Source organism: Antechinus flavipes, chromosome 2 (assembly GCF_016432865.1).
Source record: "Antechinus flavipes isolate AdamAnt ecotype Samford, QLD, Australia chromosome 2, AdamAnt_v2, whole genome shotgun sequence".
Taxonomy (NCBI): Eukaryota; Metazoa; Chordata; class Mammalia; order Dasyuromorphia; family Dasyuridae; genus Antechinus; species Antechinus flavipes.
This window is the reverse complement of record NC_067399.1, coordinates 470004141-470026604: the sequence shown is the minus strand read 5'-3', so window position 1 is coordinate 470026604 and position 22464 is coordinate 470004141. Positions and strand designations below refer to the sequence as shown.

The 22464-nt window shown below is 48.1% G+C and overlaps 1 protein-coding gene across 3 annotated transcripts in view; it reads right to left on the bottom strand.

The window, feature by feature from the left end:
• LMX1B (LIM homeobox transcription factor 1 beta) overlaps window positions 1-18219 on the bottom strand; it is a 172960-nt gene extending 154741 nt beyond the window's left edge. For all 3 annotated transcript variants that reach the window (XM_051979660.1, XM_051979661.1, XM_051979662.1), the window contains exons 1-2: window positions 17417-18219; window positions 16367-16553 (exon numbers count right to left, since the gene is read on the bottom strand). In XM_051979660.1, the coding sequence (XP_051835620.1) occupies window positions 16367-16553; window positions 17417-17555 (326 nt within the window). In that variant the 5' untranslated portion in view covers window positions 17556-18219. The remainder of the gene's footprint in view (window positions 1-16366; window positions 16554-17416) is intronic.
• Between the last annotated feature and the right edge of the window lie 4245 nt (window positions 18220-22464).

Sequence of the window (22464 nt, the reverse complement as noted above, 5' to 3'; positions counted from 1 at the left end):
GAAAAGGATTTAGGCTTGGGAAGGAACCTGAGAGGTCACTGAGTATCCCCTTCATTCTTCAAAGAAAGGTACTGAGATCTAGAAAGAAAAGATAATTAATTGCCTAAGGTCCCAGCAGTGCCCAAGCTGGAATCCCTAGAATCACAAGCTTCAGAACCGGAAGATCTACTTTCTTTGTATTTATTTATATTTATTCTCTTTGTATTTATTCTGGACATATGTACGACCTTGTTGTCTACCCTGTTAGAATATAAGATCCTTGTGAATAGAAATTGTTTCATTTTTTATATTTGTAACCTCAGTGCCTGACTCATAGTAGGCCCTTGTTGATTGATTGATTGATGAGAGGTAATGTAGTCTAAGCCCCTTCAAGGAATGCAGATGTCTTGTGCAGGTTTATATAACTAGTAAGAGAGCCAAAATTTGAATCCACGTCTTTTGATTCCAAGCCCAGTGCCTGTTCTTCAACATCCCGATGCCTGTGATGGTAATCAATCCTTTAATGAAATTAAATTCTGAATGAAAAGCTCACAGTGAAGAAAAGATTAGAGACCATATGACTGCATCTGAATTTGAGGTCTCAAAATGGGAGACAAAGACTTCCATCAACACCAACAAAAATCCCTGAGAATCCTAATGTTGGTCAAAAGCTACAGGAGTTCGGAAGGTGAGCCAAGAGAACCCGGCCTTCAATATTCACCTGAATCACATCTGAGTTTGTTGAAACTCTAAACCTGAGCTGGGAATCCAGACAGAAAGGAAAGAAAAGGAGGAAGAAAGGAGGGCATGTGTGCATGTGGAGAGGGGGCTGGTGTGTGCTAACAGAAGAGGCAGGAGCAGGCAGGGAGGGAGGAAGGGAAAAGGAGGTCTTAGCAAAGGGAAGGGGGAGGATGGGAAGAAATGGGGCCTTGTGGCTGCCCCATTAGCAGCAGGATTCTGGCCTTCTGCTCTGATCCCCAGCACAGGAAGCACTAGTTCCCCAGGGGGGCAGAAGTTATTCTAACCTTTTCACATCTCCCCAAAGGTCCTATCCCCAATGAAGGGGCACTTTAAAGGACAGAGGTTGATTCTTAGCAGTGGTCCGGGCTCCCTTTCTGTCTGCCACAGTTTTTCTAAAGCAGTTTCTCTCGAGGGAGCACAGTGCTAACTTTCAGGCTTCCTCAACCACGCCATCTTCCCCACCCCACCCTCCACTGCCAGGTGCCTCTTTCCTGAACTGGTGGGCAAACTCAGCAGGTGCTGGCCCTGCTTTCTCACTTACCTGCTGCTCTATAGCTAGAACTTCAAGGCAATCAAGTTAAAACTCACTACTCACTGGGTACCCTCTTCATTAGGGTACTGCTTTCAGGTAACACTGAAACAGGCCAGGAAAGTAAAATGAGACCAAAAAATATACATTCCCAGATCTGATCAGCATCCCTGCAACTTTCATTGCTTAGATTCCCAGAAAGAACAACATGTTCCATGACAACATCAGTCTCTCTCTCTCTCTCTCTCTGTCTCTTCATATATATATATGTGTGTGTGTGTGTGTGTGTGTGTGTGTGTGTGTATGTATGTATGTATGTATTAAAGTACTTACTAAATGGTTGATGAATGGATTAGTGAGTGAGTGAGCACTATCCAGAATTGTAATATTTAGATCTGTTAGAATTTTTAAGGAATTGAGTGTGGTTAAAGTATACTTGTTCTTGAAGCATTTTGCTTCTGCATTGGACAGGCCATATTGCACAGCTTCCTTCTTTACAAAATGAGATATTAGAATAGTTCATATCTAGAGTTCCTTCCAGCCCTAGCATGTTATGATCTAAGTCAGTGGTCCTCAAAGTGTAGTCCAAAGAATTGTTGGGGTCTCTGAAACCCTTTCAGGGGGTCTACACATTCAAAACTATTTTTTATTTCTAATATAGTAAATAGCTATAAATATAACCCATGTGAACAAAAACTCTTTGAACGGATCCTCGATGGTTTTTTAACAACATAAAAATGCTGAGAACAAAAGTTTGAGAACCACTGATTTCTAAAATTCGATGTTCTCTTTTAACATTCTACATTCTGAGTCTTAGCCATCCATGTTCTCTAGTCACTTCTGACTCTTTAACACTTTATGTGCTTAGGTCTCCCCCACTGCTATTATTCCATATTGTGACAGTCCACGGTCTAAAGCCCTTTCCAGCTCTAAAATTCTATGGATCAATGTGTCCCTAAACAATTGTTTTCTTTCTTTCAGAAAAGCCAGGCAATCTTTCCTCCCCTCTCCCCCCAAAGCCGCTTATGGGGTTGGGAGTGAGCTCCTTCCTGCATCTACAAGGCCTCTCTCGACTCCCAGAGCATTTATGCCCTGGCCAGAGTAACTATGGCAATCACTGAATCACGTGACAGCCCTAGAGTCACAGCTGAAATACTGTGTAGGGAGGGGAAAGCTGCAACACCCAGCAACATGTCCTGTGAGAGCCCCTGCTCCTCCTCCTTCCCCTCACCCACTCCCCGTCACTGCAAGGACTGCAATCTTGTGAGAAATTCAGTCTGACTATCGATTTTCAAGGCAAAAGCCTGTAAAGGCGGGAAAGGCCTGGCCCATGTTGGGGCCAAACTGCAGCAAACTGCAGCCTGAGCACAAAGTCAGCAGAGCGGTGGACTGTGATTACCAGGGGGGCGGCACTGCTTAGCGGCTCATCACCTCTGCTCTCAGCATCTCCCAAGTACCTCCACAAACCCTCATTGTTGGAATGGTCAAATGTCACTGTTGTTTCAGGAGGCCAAATTCCAGACATCCGACTTTCCTTTCAGAAACACCTTTCTGAAAATTAATTGTTCCTCTGGTCCTAGTGCAGGCCAAGGGACTCTTCATATAAGCATTAGCATAAAGCACATTAAAAATCCAGAGCAAGGTCTGTCCAGGAGCAATTCTGTCACAACTGGCTCTGAGAGCTTAGACAAATCCTTTTCTCTCTTTGGGATTCTGTTGCCTTCCTTATAAAATGAAAGGGTTAGGTTGGGCTGGATGATTGCTTTCAGTCCTGAAATTCAATGATCTATGTTTTGATTCCAGCTCTGACCTTCAATCTCCTATGATCTAAGATTCCAGATTTTTAATTCCCTTCTAAAGCTAACAATTTATTTTTAAAGGTCCCTTCCAGCTCTAACATTTTGTGTATTATGTAATATTCCACGAGATAAGTTTTCTTTCAGTTTTCTAAAAGTCTATTCTACATTCTAACATCTTTTGTCATAAGGTTCTGACTGACTCACGTTTCAGGTTCTAAGGCTCTTTCCAGTTCTTATATTTTACATGCTATAATAGTATATTCTATGACCTAAAATTCTTTTAAGCTCCGGCATTCTGTGCTCTTTGTTCTGACCAAATTTGTCCTGACTTAACATCCTATATGTCTATTATTCTGTGATTCTTTGTTTTCAATTTATGGGGTATAAATTTAGAAAAAAAATTCAATCCCAATTCTTGATCATCATGAAAATCCCAGTGTTGGTCCATACTGCTGCCCTTCTTGGCTAAAGACCTGGGGCTAATAAACAGAGAATTATTGTAAAATCAGGAAGCGCAATAGAAACTGATACAATATTTCGAAAGGAAGGACCAAAGGAAGAGCCAGCACAAAAATTTATTTTTACTGATCAGAACTAGCAAATGTAAAGAACCCTGAGGAAGTGCTGTCAACCAGGTTTGAAATCTAAGAAAGTCGCTATTCACAGCACAGTGGGCCCTTATAAACAGCTAATCCACGCAGCTGCAGTAGTTAAAGCAAACACAGGGCCCTTCACTGTCCCATCAATTACACCTCCTCCTAAAAAATTACACAAACTTTGAAAGATTTTTCTGGGGAAGATGGATGCTTCAAGAGACTTGAGGTCAAGACTGGGCTGTTTAAAGTATATTATTAACAAATAAACATTTACTGCAAAAAAAAAAAAACCATATAGGCCACAGGGGAACAAAATCATGTTGGTTTTGGCATCAAATGACACAAGACATTTATGACAGGAATGGAGATCACCAACTGGCTGATGAGATGGCAAATGTCTACCACTTAACTTCCTCTATTTCCTGAATAAACTTTTTAAAACATTTTTTTCCTACTAAAATGGCCATAAAATATATGTAATTTAGGTTTTTCTCCTTGTCGATGTTATTTCCATCTGTAACTGGAATGGGCTCTAACATTGTATATTTGTGTACCCTAACTTTGTTTTTTTTTTTCCTGTGGTACCTTTCAGTTCTAACACACAATATTTAAGATTCTAATAATCTCTGATCACTATTTTAGAATGGAGAATTCTGTATTCTAAGGTTTCTTCCAGCTCTAAGATTGGCCTGGCAGGCTTATGAGCAACACCACTGTCATGTGATCCTTTTGTATGTTCTTGTCTGAGTGACAACTTACAATTGGCTCTTAAATGGCTTGGCCATCACTCTTCTATGCACCCTCCAAAAACTGAGGTCTCGTTGTGGCATCCTATAAATTGAAAGTTATAGCTCCTGTCATTGAATGTGTCCTCCCAACCCTCAGACTAACAACTAAGGTCTAAAGAAGGCTTGAATTTTTCAAAGCCCCCAAACCCCAAGCCACAATTGGAGCTAAGTTATATTTGCCCTTTCACTTACTGAACAGGATGGGCCAGAGCCACAAGAGGACTGGCCCAGCTTGACACAATACTTGGGTTAGGGAGGCAGTGGTGGTTGGAAAGTCATTTCCTACCTCGGGCAACAGCTGACAAAGCTGCTGGACAGCTATAGATTCCTTTGGACTTCCCTATTAAACTCACCTTTCCATGGTACTTATTAATGCGCTCTCCTCATTATGACCATCTGAAGAAAGCTGCGTATCCTTATCCCAACTTTTACAGATAAAGAAGCTGAAGTCCAGTCAGAGGGGATACCTGTGCTCCATAGCTGACTTTTTGGACGTTTTTCCTGAGCATGGGTGGGCCATGGTTATCTGTCTGTCTGTCTTTTATTTTCATAGCACTTGAAGGTTTATAACTTGCCTTCCTCACAATAACTTGTGAGCAAAATACAAGTCTCATAGTCCCTATTCTATCAATGAGGAATAAGCAAGCTCAGGAAGGAGAAAGAGCAGGGATTTGTCTCAAATCATCCAGTTAGCAAGTGGAAGAGTAAAGCAAAACTCCAAATCTAGACTGAAAAATGCCATGATGTTTTTCAGCTAGTTTGGACACCCTGAACTATGGGAAAGTGAATGAGACACATTAAGGCTTTTCAAGGAAAATTCCATAGATGGTCCCTCATGAAAGACCAGAAGAAGCATATAAATATAAATGTATTCAGAGGAAGTGTGTGTGTGTGTGTGTGTGTGTGTGTGTGTGTGTGTGTGTGTGTGTGTGTGTGTGGAGAGAGAGAGAGAGAGAGAAAGAGAGAGAGAGAGAGAGAGAGAGAGAGAGAGAGAGAGAGAGAGAGAGAGAGAGAGAGAGAGAGAGAGATTTATATATACACAAGAGACCTATGTACATGTGTGTAGATAGATAGGTAGGTAGGTAGGTAGATAGATGGATGGATAGATAGATAATGTTCTTCCACAGGGCAATTAAACAGTGTTTGAGGAAGTGATAATGCAGAATTATTGCATATCCAGTCATTGAAATGAGGGTATGTATTCAACATCAGGAATGCCTTTAGTCACTAACAGGCCCTCAAGGTGTTGGGGGTTAGAGGAATGTTGATTCTGGAAGGTTCCTGAAAGTCAGTTATCATCTAGGGATCCAGAAGAAGCTTGTTTCTGGATTTCTTTCAGGTTAAGGAATCTGCCTGGCCCAAGGTAGGAGGAGCCCAGCGGTGTCCCTGGCTTGAGCCTCACATCCTTCTGGCACTCACTTTGCTGCAAGCCCTGACTTCTCAGCGTGATTCCCACAAAACCAAACACAGCCACCTCTCCTGAGAGAGGACTGTGATACCGGGCCACCGGTGACCTGCATTCCTCCACTTCGCCCAATTTCTGCCTGTTTGAGGAGCCAGAACTTTGACCCTGGGAGGGCCCGGATTGGGCTCTGAACTAAAGCCAAAAAACGCAGCCACCAGGGCCTGGAGGTGGGGATGAGTTGTAGAGGAAGAGATCGATACTGGTGAAATTCTCAGTCAGGCCAGTGCCGGTAACCGTCCCTGGAGTCTGCAGTCAGGAGGCGGGTGCAGGCGGCCAGGGAGCGCTGCCCCTGCAGGGGCAGCCTGTGTGGGACCAGGGCCTGCCAGTCCCCGGCTCTGTGATCCTTAGCGAGTCACTGGGCATCTCAGAGGGGACTAGAAGCTATGCCGCTGGGGGCTGCTTGCAGGGACTGGGAACGTTTGGCCTCGGAAAGAGAAAAAAAAGCAGGTCACTCCCTCCCCAAACCGAAAGGCTGTGTCCTTGGACAGACGGCAGAAAAGGCGCTACTGGGAGGAGAGTGTTCTGCAGAGGCCGTCTGCCGGTCTGTGAGAGGAAACTTCTGACAGCCCCAGCCGCCCAAAGGGGAAGGGACTGTTTCATTGGGCAGGGAGCTCCGCATCACAGGAGGTTTCCGAGCAGGGGCTGGGTGGACACTTGACATTGCCGAGGGCTATTCCTCCGAAGCTGGGGGTGGGAGGGTGGGGGTGGGCGTGGGAGGGGAGGAGCTGCCCTTCTGCCTCAGATTCGGTGACTGGATTCTAGAGTGCAGCGTCCCAGAACAGACCTGCGGTTGGGATCCCAGAACCTAGGTTTGAATCCTGGCTCTGCCGCCTACTGTGTTACTTAGAGCAGATCATTTGGTCCCTCTGGGGCTCCCGTTTCCTTGTCGGTAAAATAAGGGGTGGGGAAGGATGGCCAAGGATCGTCTGGAAGGTCCCCATCTATTCCAAAGTCCTGGGAAATTTCTACCATAAACCTCCTCGGCTAAATCGGGGACGGAATCTTTACATTCCCTCTCTTCTGAGGAAGCCATGAAGAAACACGTTGTAAAATCTCAACGTGCTTAGTTAGAAACGGAGATGCTGTAATGACCATCTTCATCATCCCGCAAATGGGAGACAAAAGTCACGCTCCCGCTCTCACTTTTTTTTAATGTGGGATTCAGCCCTCCTAAGCGCCCACGCCGGGTCCTGCTGGTCTCCCCCGCGGAGGGGAAAGCGTCGGCGTCCCTCTCTTCCCAGCCCTTGGTGCCAGCCCACAAGGCTCAGTTTTAATTAGTATCTAAGGTGTTTTAACCTTACAAAAGAAACCGGCGGCCATGGAGCCCAGAGTAGGAGCGGCTGGGGGGAGGTGCGGTGGGGGACGCGGGGAGGAAAGCTTTCCATGTACTAATCACTTCCATGGAAAGGAATGTGCCGCTAAACGCCCCCGAGAATGTGTGACTTCAAATCACCTTCATCATTCTAGAGCCACAATAAGGCGGCAGCCACAGAGGGGAGGCAGCCCGGCGGCCAGGCCAGGCAATCTGGAAAAAATTCACCCTACGACTAGAACCACTTTTTTTTTTTTTCACCTTAAAAAAAGAAAATCAAAGCGCCCGACATTCCCTCCAGCCTTCCCCAGCGACAGTGGTGGGTGCATCTTACCTGGGCAAAATGGCCGTGAGGCCGGGGCTGCGGGCGGGGGGTGGGGGAAACTGTGCACAGAAATATTGACTAGGCTCAATTAACCCTTTCCTGACAACTCCGCTTTTAGCCCTTGACCAGAAAGGAAGTGGGGCTCCTTCCCGCCAACTAGGGCAGGCATGCCGGCATTTCTTAGAATGCTGGCTTTAGGAAAGAAGCGGCTAATTCATTGCATACATATAATCATATTAATATTAATAATGATAATAAATCTCAGAACCTTAAGTATAAAATGGTAAAAGAGTAACAGAAAGATAGACTTGTCCCAGGACCGTTTCTCAAGAACCCCAGCGGTAGAATAATAGTAATAATAATATTAACAAAAATTATAATAGCTGACATTTCTTTAAGAACCTTAGAGTTTACAAAGTGCTTTCCTTACACAACTCTGTGAGTAGGCTATCTGTGCTATTTTCATTTTATGCAGAAGGAAACTGAGGCTCAGAGAAACTACACGACCTTTTCCTGTGTTAGCAGACAAATAGGGGTAAATGGAGCCAGAATTTGAACTAGTCTTCTGACTTTCAATCTCTTCTGTCTATTACACCCAGAGATCACAAACATTTCTGTACATATAGATACCAAAGGTACAATACGCACTCACACTAGAAGCGCACACTTTCCCATGTCGCAGGTCCCAAGACCTTGGGGCTGTAATACAAGCGATTATACTCTGTTTTGTGACAGCTTGTTGGAACCTCCACCTACACTTCTTCCCCCAAGACTCCTCCAGGAATTCGCCACCTCCTCAGGATAAAAATCCTTTCCAGACGACAGACAAGGCTGCAATGGAAGGAGAATTACATAATTCTCCTTGCCATAAGCTCTGAAGAAAAGGGGGAATTTGTTTCCCCTGAATATGCCCCTTTGGTGTGGAGTGGATATTAACGCACCCCTCATTTTGACTGACTGAAGTGGGGTCCTCCCGTCCTTCGTTCCTTCCTCCCTCCCCTTCCTTTTTTTTTTCTTTTTGATTTTCTTTCTCTCTTCCCAGATTTTCTTTCTCTTACTTTCTCTTTTTATTTCACTCTCTTGTTCTTTCCTTCTGTTTCTTATGGCTTTTCTGATCCCCCCACCCCTTTTCTCTTTCTCTTTTTCTCTTATTCGCTTGTTGTCTCTAGCTCTTTTCTTCTGTCTTTTTTTTTTTTTCTTTTATTCTCTTTCCTTCCCCTTCCTTTCCCTGTATCTCTAGTGGAAAAGCGGCTTGCGTTTGATGAATGACTAGCCCCTCCGGACACAAGAAGAGAAAGAACCTCTCCTTGCTTTACTTACAGGGGGATAGACCTCTGAATGACAGAAGGAAGCCTGTCCTGTTAGGGTCAAGCGTGAAAATGCCCAAACACTGCTAAGTCAGCCTCTCTACTTTTAGGCATTTCTGGGATGCACCGACGAATTTTCTTCAACGGCAAAAAAATGTTAGTGTGACTTCGGCAGCTCACACCAGTCGAGCAAGAAAGAACTTATTCTTAGATGTGGGGGGAATGGCTCTCTTCCTTCAAAAGGACATAATTTGACCCAGGGACAAATAAATGCTAACATGGAATAACAATTCCTTTTAAGGACAGACTGGGACACCTCCCAGACACTAGGAAACGTGTGGGTAAAGATTTTTAAAACGTTCTCCCTCTCACCCGGGAATGCTGAGAGGAAAGCGTTCTTTGGTTATAGAAGCACTATAGAAATGAGAGCGACTATTACAAAAGATTCCCTGTCGCTCCTCAGAGATACTAGTCACAGCTTTCTCCTCCAATTCTTAAACAACGGAAAGGCGACGACTAAAGAGAAGCAGTACGTTTTGCTTCTGCCTTCTGGAAAATGACAACAATACTAATAATGATAATGCGCAAAATAAAAATTTCTCCGATCGTGCGTGAGAGCCTGCTGGGTTCTCTCCCTCCTTTCCTCCTATGCGCTGCTGCAGAACATCTGGGGGCATCTGTCCCCAGGGATTGTCTTTGTTGGAAGCAAGGTAATCACGCCAGCTCCCTAGCCCGGTCTCCCTGCCTTCAAACCCGCTAGCCAAGCATTTCGTTCATTCCTTCCGTAGTCTGTCTTTCTCTCCATCCCTCCCTTCCGTGCAGATAACCCACCTAGTAGCATTAAGAAAAAGGAAAAGGAAACCGCCATGAGCCGGGACAATGCAAATACTTAGAATTATAAAATCATTGTAGAACCAAATGTCTAGAAGAAACCCTAGAGATTCCGGCTCCACCAAATCCATACAAATAAATATTAAACCTGCTCTGGAAAACTAAGAAGAGACGAGTTATTTATCAAATAAAGTAAAACGTTTTTCCCCTCTGGACATCGAAGTAAAAAAAAAATTTTCCCCATAACCATCAAGTGAAAGATTCTGAGAGCCCCCCTTTTCCTTCATTCCTCGATGTGACGCGTCCCCCCAAAAAACCCAAACTATGCTATTTGGGTTCCCTATCTTAACCAACTGTTTTAGGCTGAAAATTCACAACCTAACTCCATTCGGAAAGCCAAAAGGGATTTAGACATTTGTCTTTGAATTTCTAAAAATTTCATACACGCTTGCGCGCACACACACATTCATCAAATAAAACATAGATTTCCCCCATTCTATTGCCTCTTTACCCAAGGTGAGCTCCCTCGAACGCACTGATCTGGGGGCTGGTTTAATTATTTTCCCCAAGAATGAGCTAGCCAATTCCTCAGGTTAGTGATACAGCTTGAGGCCTCCATTTACGTCCTGAAAATTTCATGCTAAGAACCCCAGTGGTGCGGTGGCGGCGGCTTTCGGCGTCCTCCTCCTCCGGCCACCGCTCAGGTACACCCACTCTGGCAGGCTCAGCAGCAGGGGGAGAGGCCTGCCTCTTCCATCCGCACTCAGCCTTTTTGCTTTTGTGTGGAGGTTTTCGCGCAGAGCTTTTCTTTGCAATAAAATATATTTATTTCTTCCAGAAACTTGTCTCCTGGAATCACCCTCTCACCTCCATCCCATACACCCTTCAATTTATTGCAAAGCCCCTTTTCACAAGTTGGTCCATTGGTAGCACTTGGTGAAGGGATGGAGGGATGAATTTAGATCAACACCGGACAAGTTTGCCGAGGCTCGAAAATTCAAAAGCGATTTCTAATTCGGGCACGGTCAGCAGCGGTGTGTCATCTGGCTAAGCTGATTTTTTTTTCTAAAGGAAACCCAAAAACCGAGACAAATTCGAGTCCTCCTTTATTGTGGCTTTTCTTGTCTTTTAAATACTTCTCCCCGCTAAATAATGTGCCAAATCCCCTCCAGGGACCCCCAGCAGCCACACTGCTAACATCCACTCTCCACCCCCACCTCCTATCATTGTCAGGATCCTGGGATTTTTCGAGTTGGAAGAGATTTGGAAGATTATCTAGTCCAACGCCCGCTTTTTACAGATGTGGATACGTTTCCATTGTAACGGCTGGAAGTTTGAGAAAGAGCTTGGTACTGTAACATCCCATGCATACAGATTCCCATCTCTTTCGTGCTCAAGCCAATAATAAGGTTCGTCTGTGCAAGGGCTCAGACACTCGGCCAATATTACAAAGTTAATTACTGCCTTCTAGCTCCCGATGGCTTGGAATGCTGAGATCTGACCGGGATCTATTCCATCTTAATCCACCGCACCAAGAGGGCCCTCCTGACAGAGAGCTCACGGAATAAATAAATCACTGGGCCTCACAATTCAGATCTGAGTCAGGGCTGGGCTTTCTCTGTTGCAATACTGCTCAGGCAACCTCCTCATTTAACCCCCTGATCCATTTTAAGTTTTGTCTCAGAGGCTGCCCTTCCCACCCAAGTGAGACAGAAAAGAACCGAATTTTTGTCATGTTATTCTCCCTCCCCGCCCCGCCCCCCAACCCATGCTGGCCATTGTTGATCAGCCGGTACACCTAGATCTAGCATCCGGCTTTCCAAATTGCTTCTACAAGTAAGGAGAGACTTGGACCTTGTAATTTTTTTCTTAAGGCAAACACGCTCTGTGCTATTTTAAATAAGGGTTACAAGCAATATCTGATGTCGCTATTTAATGAATAAGATCTTTAAGAAAGGCACGAAGTTTACAGGCTCCACTAAAATAGCATAGTATTTGGAGAAAAGGGGAGGGGGAAGGACACAATTACGACCAAAGTCAGGTTGTATACAAATCTATAATCTGATAAAAAAGAGAAGTGGGAGCAAGTTTTGAAATAGGAATTCAATTAGTGCAAGGAAAAGACATTTAGCAAGGAATCAGAAATTTTAAATATAGTTAATCCTAGCCAACTGGCTCACATATAAATATATGATTATTTATTTTACATCATCTTCCTCTTCCCTCCTCCCCCCAGTTCATTTACCTAAATTATCCCTCTGCTAAAGGATCCAGTAGTAACAAAAGAGTTTGTGTCCCTTTCTGTCCAGTCAATGAGCTCTCTCAAAATCATAGACACACTGTTCCTAAGCAGGCCTTAAGAGGAAGGAGGAAGCTAGAGCCATGGTCTCCCATAACATTTATTCTCTGGTGATCAGTCTACCCAATACTCTCCAAGCCCCTCCAAGCCCAAAGACAATTTTTCTCTCATTTTGCTTTTAGAGATAGGATTCTCCCCCAAATGACCAGTGAATTATAAGGAGCCTGAAACCACAAGCCAATGAGGAAGCATACAAAATACATTCATGTTAGCAACTCCAGCAGCACCATGCCTAGCCCTGTCTGGTTTATAAGGTCCATGGTCGCACAACTCAACTCCTGCCCACAGAGACTAACTAGAGACTCCAGCGGACCTTCATACTCTGAGGACTAACTGGACTGTCTCATTCTGGAGAGGAACCAGTTCTCCTGACTTGCTCATATGCCAGCCTGCCTCAACTTAGCCCATAAATGATGAGAACAGTCAGGAGGGTCGAACAAAGATTGTATTCCTCTGCAAAAGTCCCTTTGGTAAAGAGAGAAGATGGAGGTGGGCAGCTGGCTTTCACCCAATCTGGGTCCCAGTGGCTGAAGTATTTTGGTTCTGCTTTAGTAAATCAAAGGGAAGCTTCCCTCCCCTGCCCTGCTCAGGCTCCATCTCCACAACTCATGAAGACTGTAGATACCCAGATCCCAGGGTAAACAGAGAGTCCATCAAACCTCAGTATCATAATCCGAGGGCCAGGGATTAAAACACACATATACACACACACATACACACACACGACAGAGGAGCAGGGATTTACTCTGTGTGTAATATGGGTTTGGGTGTGCATTGGTGCATGTGTAGACCACAGCCAGAGAGGATCAGGGCTTTACATGTACATACAAAGTACCACATTCAAAAAGGCAGAGATTCACACACACGAGTTCATACTTTGTACCACAGACAAAGGAGCAGAGGGACTTACACTTTTCACAAAGGAATATGCATGTAAGAATAGACATACACAGAGGCGTGCAAATCACATATCTATATATTATACCAACAGAGAGGCAGAAATTCACACATACACAAACACAAATATGTATTTATATACCTACATACACATAGCCATACACAGGATATAATACAGATGGGTTGAAGCTCACACATACAATACTACAGGGAGGTTCCAAGACAAAGCTTTTTTTGTTTTGTTTTGTTTTGTTTTAATGTTTTTATTTCCTGGTGGAATACCACCATCACACAAGGTCCGAAATGCAAACACTTTGCTGACTCTACTTCAGTGAATTCAGTGAGAGGAGCAAACAAACAACAAGCATTTCTCAATAGAAAGCCCAAATGCCAGTAACAGTACCAGATTACATTCCAAAAATCTGCTCTATAATCTCTCTTCAGCAAATGACAATGGCCCTCCATATTTTACATGCTTCTGGTCTCTCAACAAAATTCATATGTGCATCTGGATGGAGCCATATGACAAAAACAGGCACACACAGCTCAACCAAACCCTTCAGGCTTTTCCTCCACAGACAAATAAAGCAAATTAATAAAGAACAATTGTGAACCAGCACATGATCTTGGTTGACCAAAGAGGGCCTGAGAACGTTTGTCAACTGGAGGACAATGGAAGGAAGTTCTGATCAGGTACAGTTTGGGAGTAAGAAAATGTTGCCTTATCCAGTCTTGTCTACCTACAGCTGGATTGCTTCAAGAGAAATTTTAAAATGTAAAAACGCAAATGAAACTTGAGATATATTAGACTGTGCAATATTCTATATGCTAATCATGCCTTTCTAAAATCTATATTAATGAATTTGCATAAAAAGTACACACTGTGCTCTTAGCATTTAATCTTTTTTAAAATCACCATTTCCTTTATTTTATAACTGAAAATCATTTTTTTATTGTCCAGCTTCTTCTCTCCCCCTTTCCTTAATTCTTTTCTTTCCTATTCTTTTCCTCTTTTGCCTGTTTCCTTTTTCCTCCCCTCCTTTCCCTTTTTCTATTATCTCTCCTCTTCCTCCTTTCTCTTTTCCCTTTCTTCTTTCTTTTCCTTTCCCCCTTTTCCCCTTTCTTTCTTTTTTCATTCCTTTTTCTCCCTCTTTCCCTTCCTCCTCTCTCCCTTTCAATTGAAGCACTTTCCCTGGGTTGAACTGCCAAGAAACCAAATTATTAAACGAACAAACAGTTCAAACCCGGATCCTAAAAAGTTCCCTGCCTGCCCCTCAGTTTTGCTGGGCCAGGTTCCTGCGTGTGCAGTTGGAAAGGAGCAAGTCGGTATTCGGGGAAGATTTCTGTCGTTTCAAATTTGCTTTTGAAAAGAGCTGTTTGGAGTAAGCGAATTATCTGCCCCTAGAGGGATGCCTCGCCTGTCTGCCCTCAAGGCGGTTTTTCTGCTCGGTCTGTGGCCACCGACAGAAACTCCCTGCCCTCTCCCGGAAAAAGAAAAGGCCCCGCATGGCACAAACGGTTCCCGACCAGATGCCAAAACACGGATGCTCCTTTCTCTACACCCCTTGTCTCCTCGGTCCCAGTCTGATCGGTTCCTTGCCCCTCGGCAAAGTTAGTGAAAGCGAAATAATGAGAAAGCCCGGCCTGGATTTAGAGGAGACTCCGAGGCCGTAGCAGTTTAGGGCACGGAGGTAAAAAATGTCGTAACCGGGAGATGGAGAGAAAAAACTTCTCCCGCAAAACTAAGGCACAAAAACTGGGGCCCAGGCTGGTGCCCTATTTAAAGAGGTGTCTGGGATCTTGGACGAAGGATTCTTCCACCCAGGTTGCTCCCCCCCAGCACTGCCCAAGTCAGGACCTGGGCCAAGAGCCAAGCTGGACAGGGATACAGTGCAGTAAGAAGACAACACTCCATGAAATGGAGCAATCACAACCTCAGCGCCCAAGCCCTCCTTGCCCTGGCTACTGCCTGTCCTGGACTCCGGTTCCTTCAGTCCCTAGAATCTGAATTTCGACTAAGAAACAGGTTTCAGGGGAGAGAGCTCCTTGGAAGCAAGGGAAAATGATCCACAGGAGCATCCACTGTCCTGGGACCTTGAGTCTGGGGACTCTCGGAAACGGTCACGGGAGCCAGCAGCTCATGGGTTTTGAACTGAACCCCTGGGTTCAGTTACCGGACCTGGATCCTGTTTATTTATTAATTTTATTATTAATATTATTTGTTTATTTCATATGAAAGAATTTTTTTTAAAAGGATTAAGGGCAGCCCCCGAAAGCCTAGCGGAAATGCTCAACCCCTACCCCCCTTCTTCAGGAACGCAGGGCCAGGGTCCTATCCACTTTCAGGTCCAGAGCAAGAGGAAGCCTCCCACGGCCAGTGCTTGGGCACTGCAGTCCTTGGTCCGGAGCCCCTGGCCCGTCCCCATGGAGACCGGCCTAGCCACTGTAGCTATGAGCAAACCCGGCTCGGAAAAGGGCGGGCGGGCGGCGGCGGCCCCTGAAGCCGAGGGACAAAAGGGGCCGAACCGCCCTTCCCTTTGTCTCGGGCCGGGCCGGGGGCAGCTCTGAGTTAGGGAAGGAGGAGGAGGGAAACAAGATCCCAGGTCGGTGCGGGGGCGGCCGGCTGCCTCCTTGCTTCGAAGGGCTCCAGGTCTTTAGGAAACCCAACCAAAGTGAAGCAAAGACTTTCTGAGAGCCAGAGAATCAAGAAAATAGGGCAGCTGGGCCTCTGCAAAGGGTGGGCCCAGTACCGGTATTTGTAGGTTCATGTTCTGAGGAAATAACCAAGGGGCTCCGAGGGGCCACCGGGGAACCCGGCAATGGACAAAGAACCGCCTGAACATCCTCTCCAGAGGTGCAGGGCTTGTTGTGCCCTGGACCAGCACATTAGTTTTGGACACCCACAGTAGCCGGGCCAGGTGAGCTCCTTGTTAGAAGGAGGCCCAGGGTTAACCGTTCCTCAACACCCAAGGTTGCACGGGAGGGAGAGGGAGATCTGCGAGAGTGCGGACTGTGGGACTAACTTGGAGAAGCCGTCTGGTTGCTGTCGGAATTAGGGCGAGGGAGCCCACAATTCTCTGGAAACCAACCTAAGGCGAGGGACAAGGGGCTATCAAACGCTTGCTGCCCAGCGAGAGGGCCCCTCAGGCTGGGCCGCCGTATTCAAACCTGAGCCCCGGCGGGGTGGGCCGGAGAGGTTGGGACTCTGGGTTAGAAGGCGAGAAGAGCTGGTGTGCCTGCACTGCCCCCACGGGGGCTGAGGGCACTTCCCTCTGTGCCCTGCGCTGGGCTCCAGGCTCTGGGCTCCGGGACGCTGACCCTAGCGTGTTCTGTCCCTGCATGCTCTCGGCACTGGTGTTAGCAAATGGGAGAAGAAAAGGAGGAGAGGAGGAGGAAGAAGGATAAAAAGAGAGAGGGGAGAGGAGGAGAAGCTCTTACTGTTGGTAGTCCTGTTTGCAGTAGAGTTTCCGATCCCGGAAGTAGCAGCTGGTGGTGAGAGCTTGCTGACACGCAGCGCACTGCAAACACTCCTCGTGCCAGGACGACTCGTTCACTCGCATCAGGAAACGATCCGAGATGGGCCGCTGGCAGCCCTCGCAGACGGCGGGATGCGGGCAGTCCGAGCCTGAGAAAGGGAGACAAGAATGGGGGAGGGGGAGGAGGTTCCATGAGCAAGGACTGCAGGAGGGGAGGCGCGGCCAGAGCCGGCCTTCCCGGGGTAGTCAGCGGGTGCCAGACTCGGGGCTCAGGGAGCTTCCCGGCTGGAGCAGAGCCGGGCAGCACCGGCTTGAGGGACCAGGGCCACGGGGAATTCTGCAGGGCTGTCCTCTCCCCTGACCCCCTGTGCTCTTGGCCCAGCAGGCTCTAGCCCCTAGTCATCATGAAGAGGAGGTGTGTGCACATTAAAAGGGTCAAAATCCCACAGTCCCACTTATTCAGAAGAAATGTCTTTTTTTAGGGGTGGGAATGGGAAAAATCTCATTCTGAAGAAGAAATGAACAAGTAGCATGAAGCATTAGAACTATAATTAAATGTTAGGAGACCTGGATTCTAATACCAGCTTTGTCACTAACTTGCTGAGTGACTCTAGGCAAGTCAGTTGCCCTCTCTGGACCTCGGTTTCTCCGACTACACAATCAGAAGATTGAACAAGATGAGTCTTTAAGGTTCCTTCATCTCTAATAATCTATTCCTATAAACTCCAACACTAGGATCAGTGTTATCAGTCGGATCCCTCTCCGGCAGCGGCTCAGAGTAGGGCTTATTCGGCTTTCAGTCTCCAGTCAATGACATGAAACTTTGGGGGCCGCCCCTACCGCCCGCCCCCTTTCCTTGCAGCTAGGGACAACTTTCAGTTCCAGAGCCCCGGTTTCAACCCGTGTGGATGTTAGGAGAAAACTGGGCAAGGAACAGCCCAACTATCGCTGCGGCTGTGGGATGCCCCTCTCCATCCTCTGCCCTCATTTCGCCCCCTCCCTCCGCACTCACCCAGGAGCACCCCCAAGGTGGCGGGCCCGGGGCGCAGGGCGTGTTCTTCCATCTTGATGCCGTCCAGCATCTTGGTGCAGTCAGTCTGTCCACGGGGGAAGCACCTCTCCAGAGACTCGGGACCTGTTGCTATATCCATGGGGCGCCGACACGGGGCTAGCTGTGGACTCGGGGGTCCAGGAAGCTTGATGGTCTGCTTCTCTATTCCCCGCGACCAGGAGACAACGCGCGAACCCCGGCGGGGCTCGGGCCAGACTCCCCCGGAGGATGGAGATCAATTTATTTTCTTTCTTTTTTAAGCCTTTAAAAACGTTTCGCAGGACCCCAGAGAAGAGGCGAGAAGAGCGGCTTATTCCTCTGGGTTCTGGCCGTGGTTCCGGGACGCGGGATCTGTCCGGTGTATGTACACACACGCACACACCCACACGCACGCGCGCGCGCGCACACTGATACACATGCACATACACACACACATGCACACACTCCCGTCTCTTCTGTCACCTGTTTGTCAGCAAAGGCTCTCTGGCTGCGGCGATGGCAGCAGCAGCAAGAGGAGGCGGCGAGAAAGCAGAGGAGGAAAAGAGGTTGAGAAGGAGGCGAGCGAGGGGGCCCCACACAGCTGGCCCCCGAGGGCTGAAAGTGGGGGATGCCAGGCTGTGCCGGGCTGTGCTGGGCAGGACCCGCAGTCGGGTCCTGGGCGGAGCTGGGGTGCTGGGCTCCTGGGCGCGCTCTGCACACTATTAATGTGCCATGGTGCGCCCGAGGAGCCGCTCAGTTTAGAGCTGGAGCTGGAGGCGGAGGGATACTCCCGGCCCGGGAGCCGCCTCACCCCTCCCTCAAACTTCCTGACATTTGAACTCCATTGGTGCGTCTCGTATCCCTACGCTAGGATGAGCCGTCTTCTCCACGTCAAATAGTGCCGTAGCTGGGCGCCCCCCCAAGGGCTTGTAGGGCCTCAAGAGCGCAGCCTGCACCGTCTAGGGTCCCGGGTCCTAGAATTGCTGGTTCAAACCAGCGTGGACGCTCAGGGAAAACGAGAGCAAACTCTTTTTAAAAGTTTCTTACTGTCTGTGTTTAAAAATTCCTCTTTCCTTCTCTGATCTAGCCCCACCCTCTTGGAAAATTTGGATGGGGGGAGAAGAGATTGATAAAAGTTTTTTTTTCTTCTTTCCTTCTTTCTTCCTTCCTCTTTCTTTTTCTTTCTTCCTCTCTCTCTTTCTTTCTATCTTTTTCTTCTTCTTTTTTTAATAAGAGGGAGGGAAGAGATATGTGACTCCGAGAAAGCTCAGCGCTGGAGATCTGCAGGGAACGAGGAGTGTGGCTCCTCTGGTTCCAGAGAAGGGGACAGTGCCAGGCAGAAGCCGCAATGTCGGGGCCAGTCGCTGGGAGGGGACCTGGGGCAGGGTAGGTAGGTGGAGATTTTACATTCTAGCTGAGTCTTAGGGTCAAACGGAGGAGGGGAGAAGGGAGAAGGACCAAAGTGGCGTTGGGGTCGAGAGTGTAGGTGGGATTGAAAAGGGTAGGGTCGGAAGAGACTTGATCGAAGCTTGTCTTCGGACTCCCTAACTTGTTTCAGAAATCACTGTCCCGAATTTCTCCAGGGAAAAAGATTAATCTCTCTCCTCTCCCGAGCAGCTCGGACTCCGAGGGCGCAGAGGTCCCGGTATCTGATGCTGGACGTGGGATGCTGCCCTGGGATCTAGGGGTTGGAGAGAAGGAATTTCCTCATAGTTCTGCTCCACCACTAGAGAGAGTGGGGAAAGCGCCGGAGGGAGGTAATGGAGAGAGAATATGGGGGAGGCAAAGAAAGGAGAAGGTTAGACACATAGGGAGAGAGAGAAGGAAAGGGGAAAAGGGATAACAGATCAGTCCTGAGCTGTGGCTGCGCGTGTAGAGCCACCCCGAGAACGTCACTGTGGGACTTAGTTAAGGCTGAGAATTAAAAACCTGACCCAGGTTGATGGCAATCGGGCCTCGATTTTTTTTTTTTTTTCCCGAGCTCAGTTCCCCGTTCACGGTGCTAGCTTCAAGCCCTTAGAGCACTGACTGGAGAGCAAAATTCAGATTCTGCTGATCCGTTCCCCTGGAACGAAGAGTCCAGTCCTAAATTCTCGGGGTTAAACTAGTTGGATTTTTCAGTGGATCTCAAAGTCCCGGCAACCAAAAAATAATGCTTGCAACAATACTGGTCCTTGACCTCTTTGATCCATTCTTGGAGGACCCAGAAATTGCCGGGTCTGAAAGCTCTCACTGGGCCTCCTAACCTGGACTTTGAAAAACCCTAAAGAGTGGTTCGATCGCGGGCACTGCTAGGGTGCGGGAGACCTGCCTCTCCCTTACTGGTCTCAATGCATTAGTCTTAGAGATTTAGGGTAAAGCCGCCAGCACTCCAGGGACGTGGGGTGAAGAGTTAGGAGAATGGCACTCCGAACACACAGCCCAGGCCCCACGGTTGTGTGAGGAGCCTTGAGCCTGCTTCCTCGGTCTGAGTCTTGTGGGTGCCCGCTAAAGGTTGACTGCAAATAGACTCCGGGCCGAAGGAGGGAAAGGAAGAGGCGTATTTCTGACCCCAAGGAAGGCCAGAGGGACGGATTTTAATTTGGATTCTGGCTCAACCTTGGTCAGATTCATTTCCTAAAAGCTGGGAGGTCTCCAAGGAGGAGCGGGTGGGGATGGGGGAAGTGCGGAACCCCTACCCCTTGCAGAGACCGAGCAACTCCCTACGAACATATCTGGGGAGACTGTCTAAACGGTGAGTTGGTTCTCAGGAGCCTCGGCTCTTCGAGGTCTAGGGTAACCCAGGGAGTCGTTCTCGCCGGGCAGAGGAAAAGAAAAGTATAAATGAAGGCGGGGGCGCTGGTAGTCCTCTGCGGGACACCTAGTCTGAGGGGACAGCGGGATACAGGCCACCTCTGCGGGCGGCTTCGGCAGGTCACGGAGCGTGGGTCCCGCTGGGTCGTGTTGGCGCTGCCCTCTGCTGGCCCAGGAGCTTTCCTACACCTGCCCTCCTGGGCAGCAGTCCCGGGAGTCCAAGGACAGGTGCTGCGTATTCTGCCCTTTCCTCCGGCCTGGAGCAGCGGTGAAAGAAGGTCCGGGAGTATGACTGCCCGGAGGCGGGCCATTTCCCAGAGAGGTTTCCCCAGTGAACAACCCAGGAGAAATTCGGGAAAGCAGACGGAGAGGAGCGGGGATAATCTCCTCCATGTGAGGGTGTGGGTGGAAGAAGCCGGGTTATGCTGGAGCCTCAGACCCGTGCCCCAGCAGTTGTCCGGGTGGACCCCGTCCTCCCTGGGGTTCTGGTTTCAGTTCCCTGACTTCTTCGGGTCGGGTCAACCGGTCGCAGTCCAAAGCCCATCCTTCATTCCCGCTGGGATGGAGGTATTGGCAAAAGGAGCCCCTTAAGAAAAGGTGTCGCTTTTCTTTTTGAAGGCATCTCCAAAGGTTAGATCCGGCTCCAAACACCCTCGAATCCCTTAATAACCCGTTGTGGAGCTGCCATTCAGGAATTTCTCGATACTCCACTGGAACCTATTTATGTTTCCAGCCCTCCCCCCAACCCACCCCCGCTGGGATAAGGCCTTTCCCTAGGCCCTTGCTGTGCCCCTTTCGGCTTTTAAGGAGGGGAGGAGTAGGAGGAAAAGAACGCTTATTTCTAATGGTGTTAGGATTTGGGCAACACTCTCCTAGCTTTTTTTTTTTTTAATTTCATATCAACTTCCTTTTTCTCTTTTCTGCTTTCAACTTTCCAGGATGAAGAGGCCTTACTTTTCAGACTATCCTTCATTCAGCTCTTGGTTATTTAGTCTGCCCTAAGGTATGGACCTCTAGACCTACCTGCCTACAGGATTCCTGGTGCGTATTGATTCTTTGAGCCGACATTGACAGTAGATGGGGGCCCTTCAGCCTTTTCACAATCAGGTCATCCACTACAACTATCGTGTTCACCCCTTCACACTTCCTTTACGCAGCACTGCCCCGACATGTCTGCACGCCGTAGGTAGAGCAAGCGTTTTCTGTAGCCCTCTCGGAAAAGAAGGGACGTTTATGCCTCTGGGTCTATTCAAATTGATTTAAAAAAAAAATTCTTTTCCAAGATGGTTGGTAGCTGTCAAGCTGATCGCTCAGCCTGGGGCAGAACCTCAGTGCCGGAGACCCACGGGGAGACTATAGTCTTACTCAGTTTACCCTTCAAACCCACATCTCTTCCTAGAGTCTTGAAGGCGAGGCCGCTGTCAACTCTCGGGTTTTCGTTTGTGAGTCTCAGAGAAAGCAGCCCGGAGTCCCTCGGGAATACGGCGGGCGCAGGGCAGGGCGGGGCCCGGTGGCTAGCAGTTCTGTCCGACTGGAGCCCTTAAGCGGGGTGGGGCGGTTGGCTGGGAGAGCACCTCTGCCCAGCTGAGCACTGCATCCCTGAGGGAGGAGCCCAGAAGGTCCGCTGTGACCCCAAACAGTCCGATACAGGAGTCCTCCTTTGTCCTCCGAGGCGCTTAATCTCCAGGGTGGAGACTCCCTTTCTGAGCTGTCCTGGGACTGTTTCGAGAACGCAGAACTTCCATCCTTAGATGGCTGCCCAATCGGTTCTTTCTCCCCTATCCCACTGGCTGGTGAATGTTCTTTGGAAAAGACCCCTCTGGACAGCGAAATGATCCCTCCAATTCCCTCTCTTGCCTCCACTGCCAACAAAATTCTAAGCAATTGTTACACGCCGAGGTGCGGACGCAGGCTGGAGTAGCTGCGAGCTGCTTAGGGCTCCGCCACAGAGAAGGTGTGGAGGGGAGAGGTGGCGGGGTATAGTGCACCAACTTTCAGTCCCCACTATCTCCGTATTGCCTCCCCAGTACCCATTCCCTGAGAAGGTCTTGAGCTTACCCTGGAGCCCTGGGCTGGAAGGATGAGAGAGTGCGGGCACATTCTTCGAAGGTTCACTTTAACTACCTATTCCGGTGGAGGGGTGGGAGGTGGAGTTCTGACCCGAGCTTCTCGTTCGAAGCGGGAGCATCTAGCTTTTTGGTTCAGTGTTCCTGGACGTCTTATAGCAGAGTCCTCAC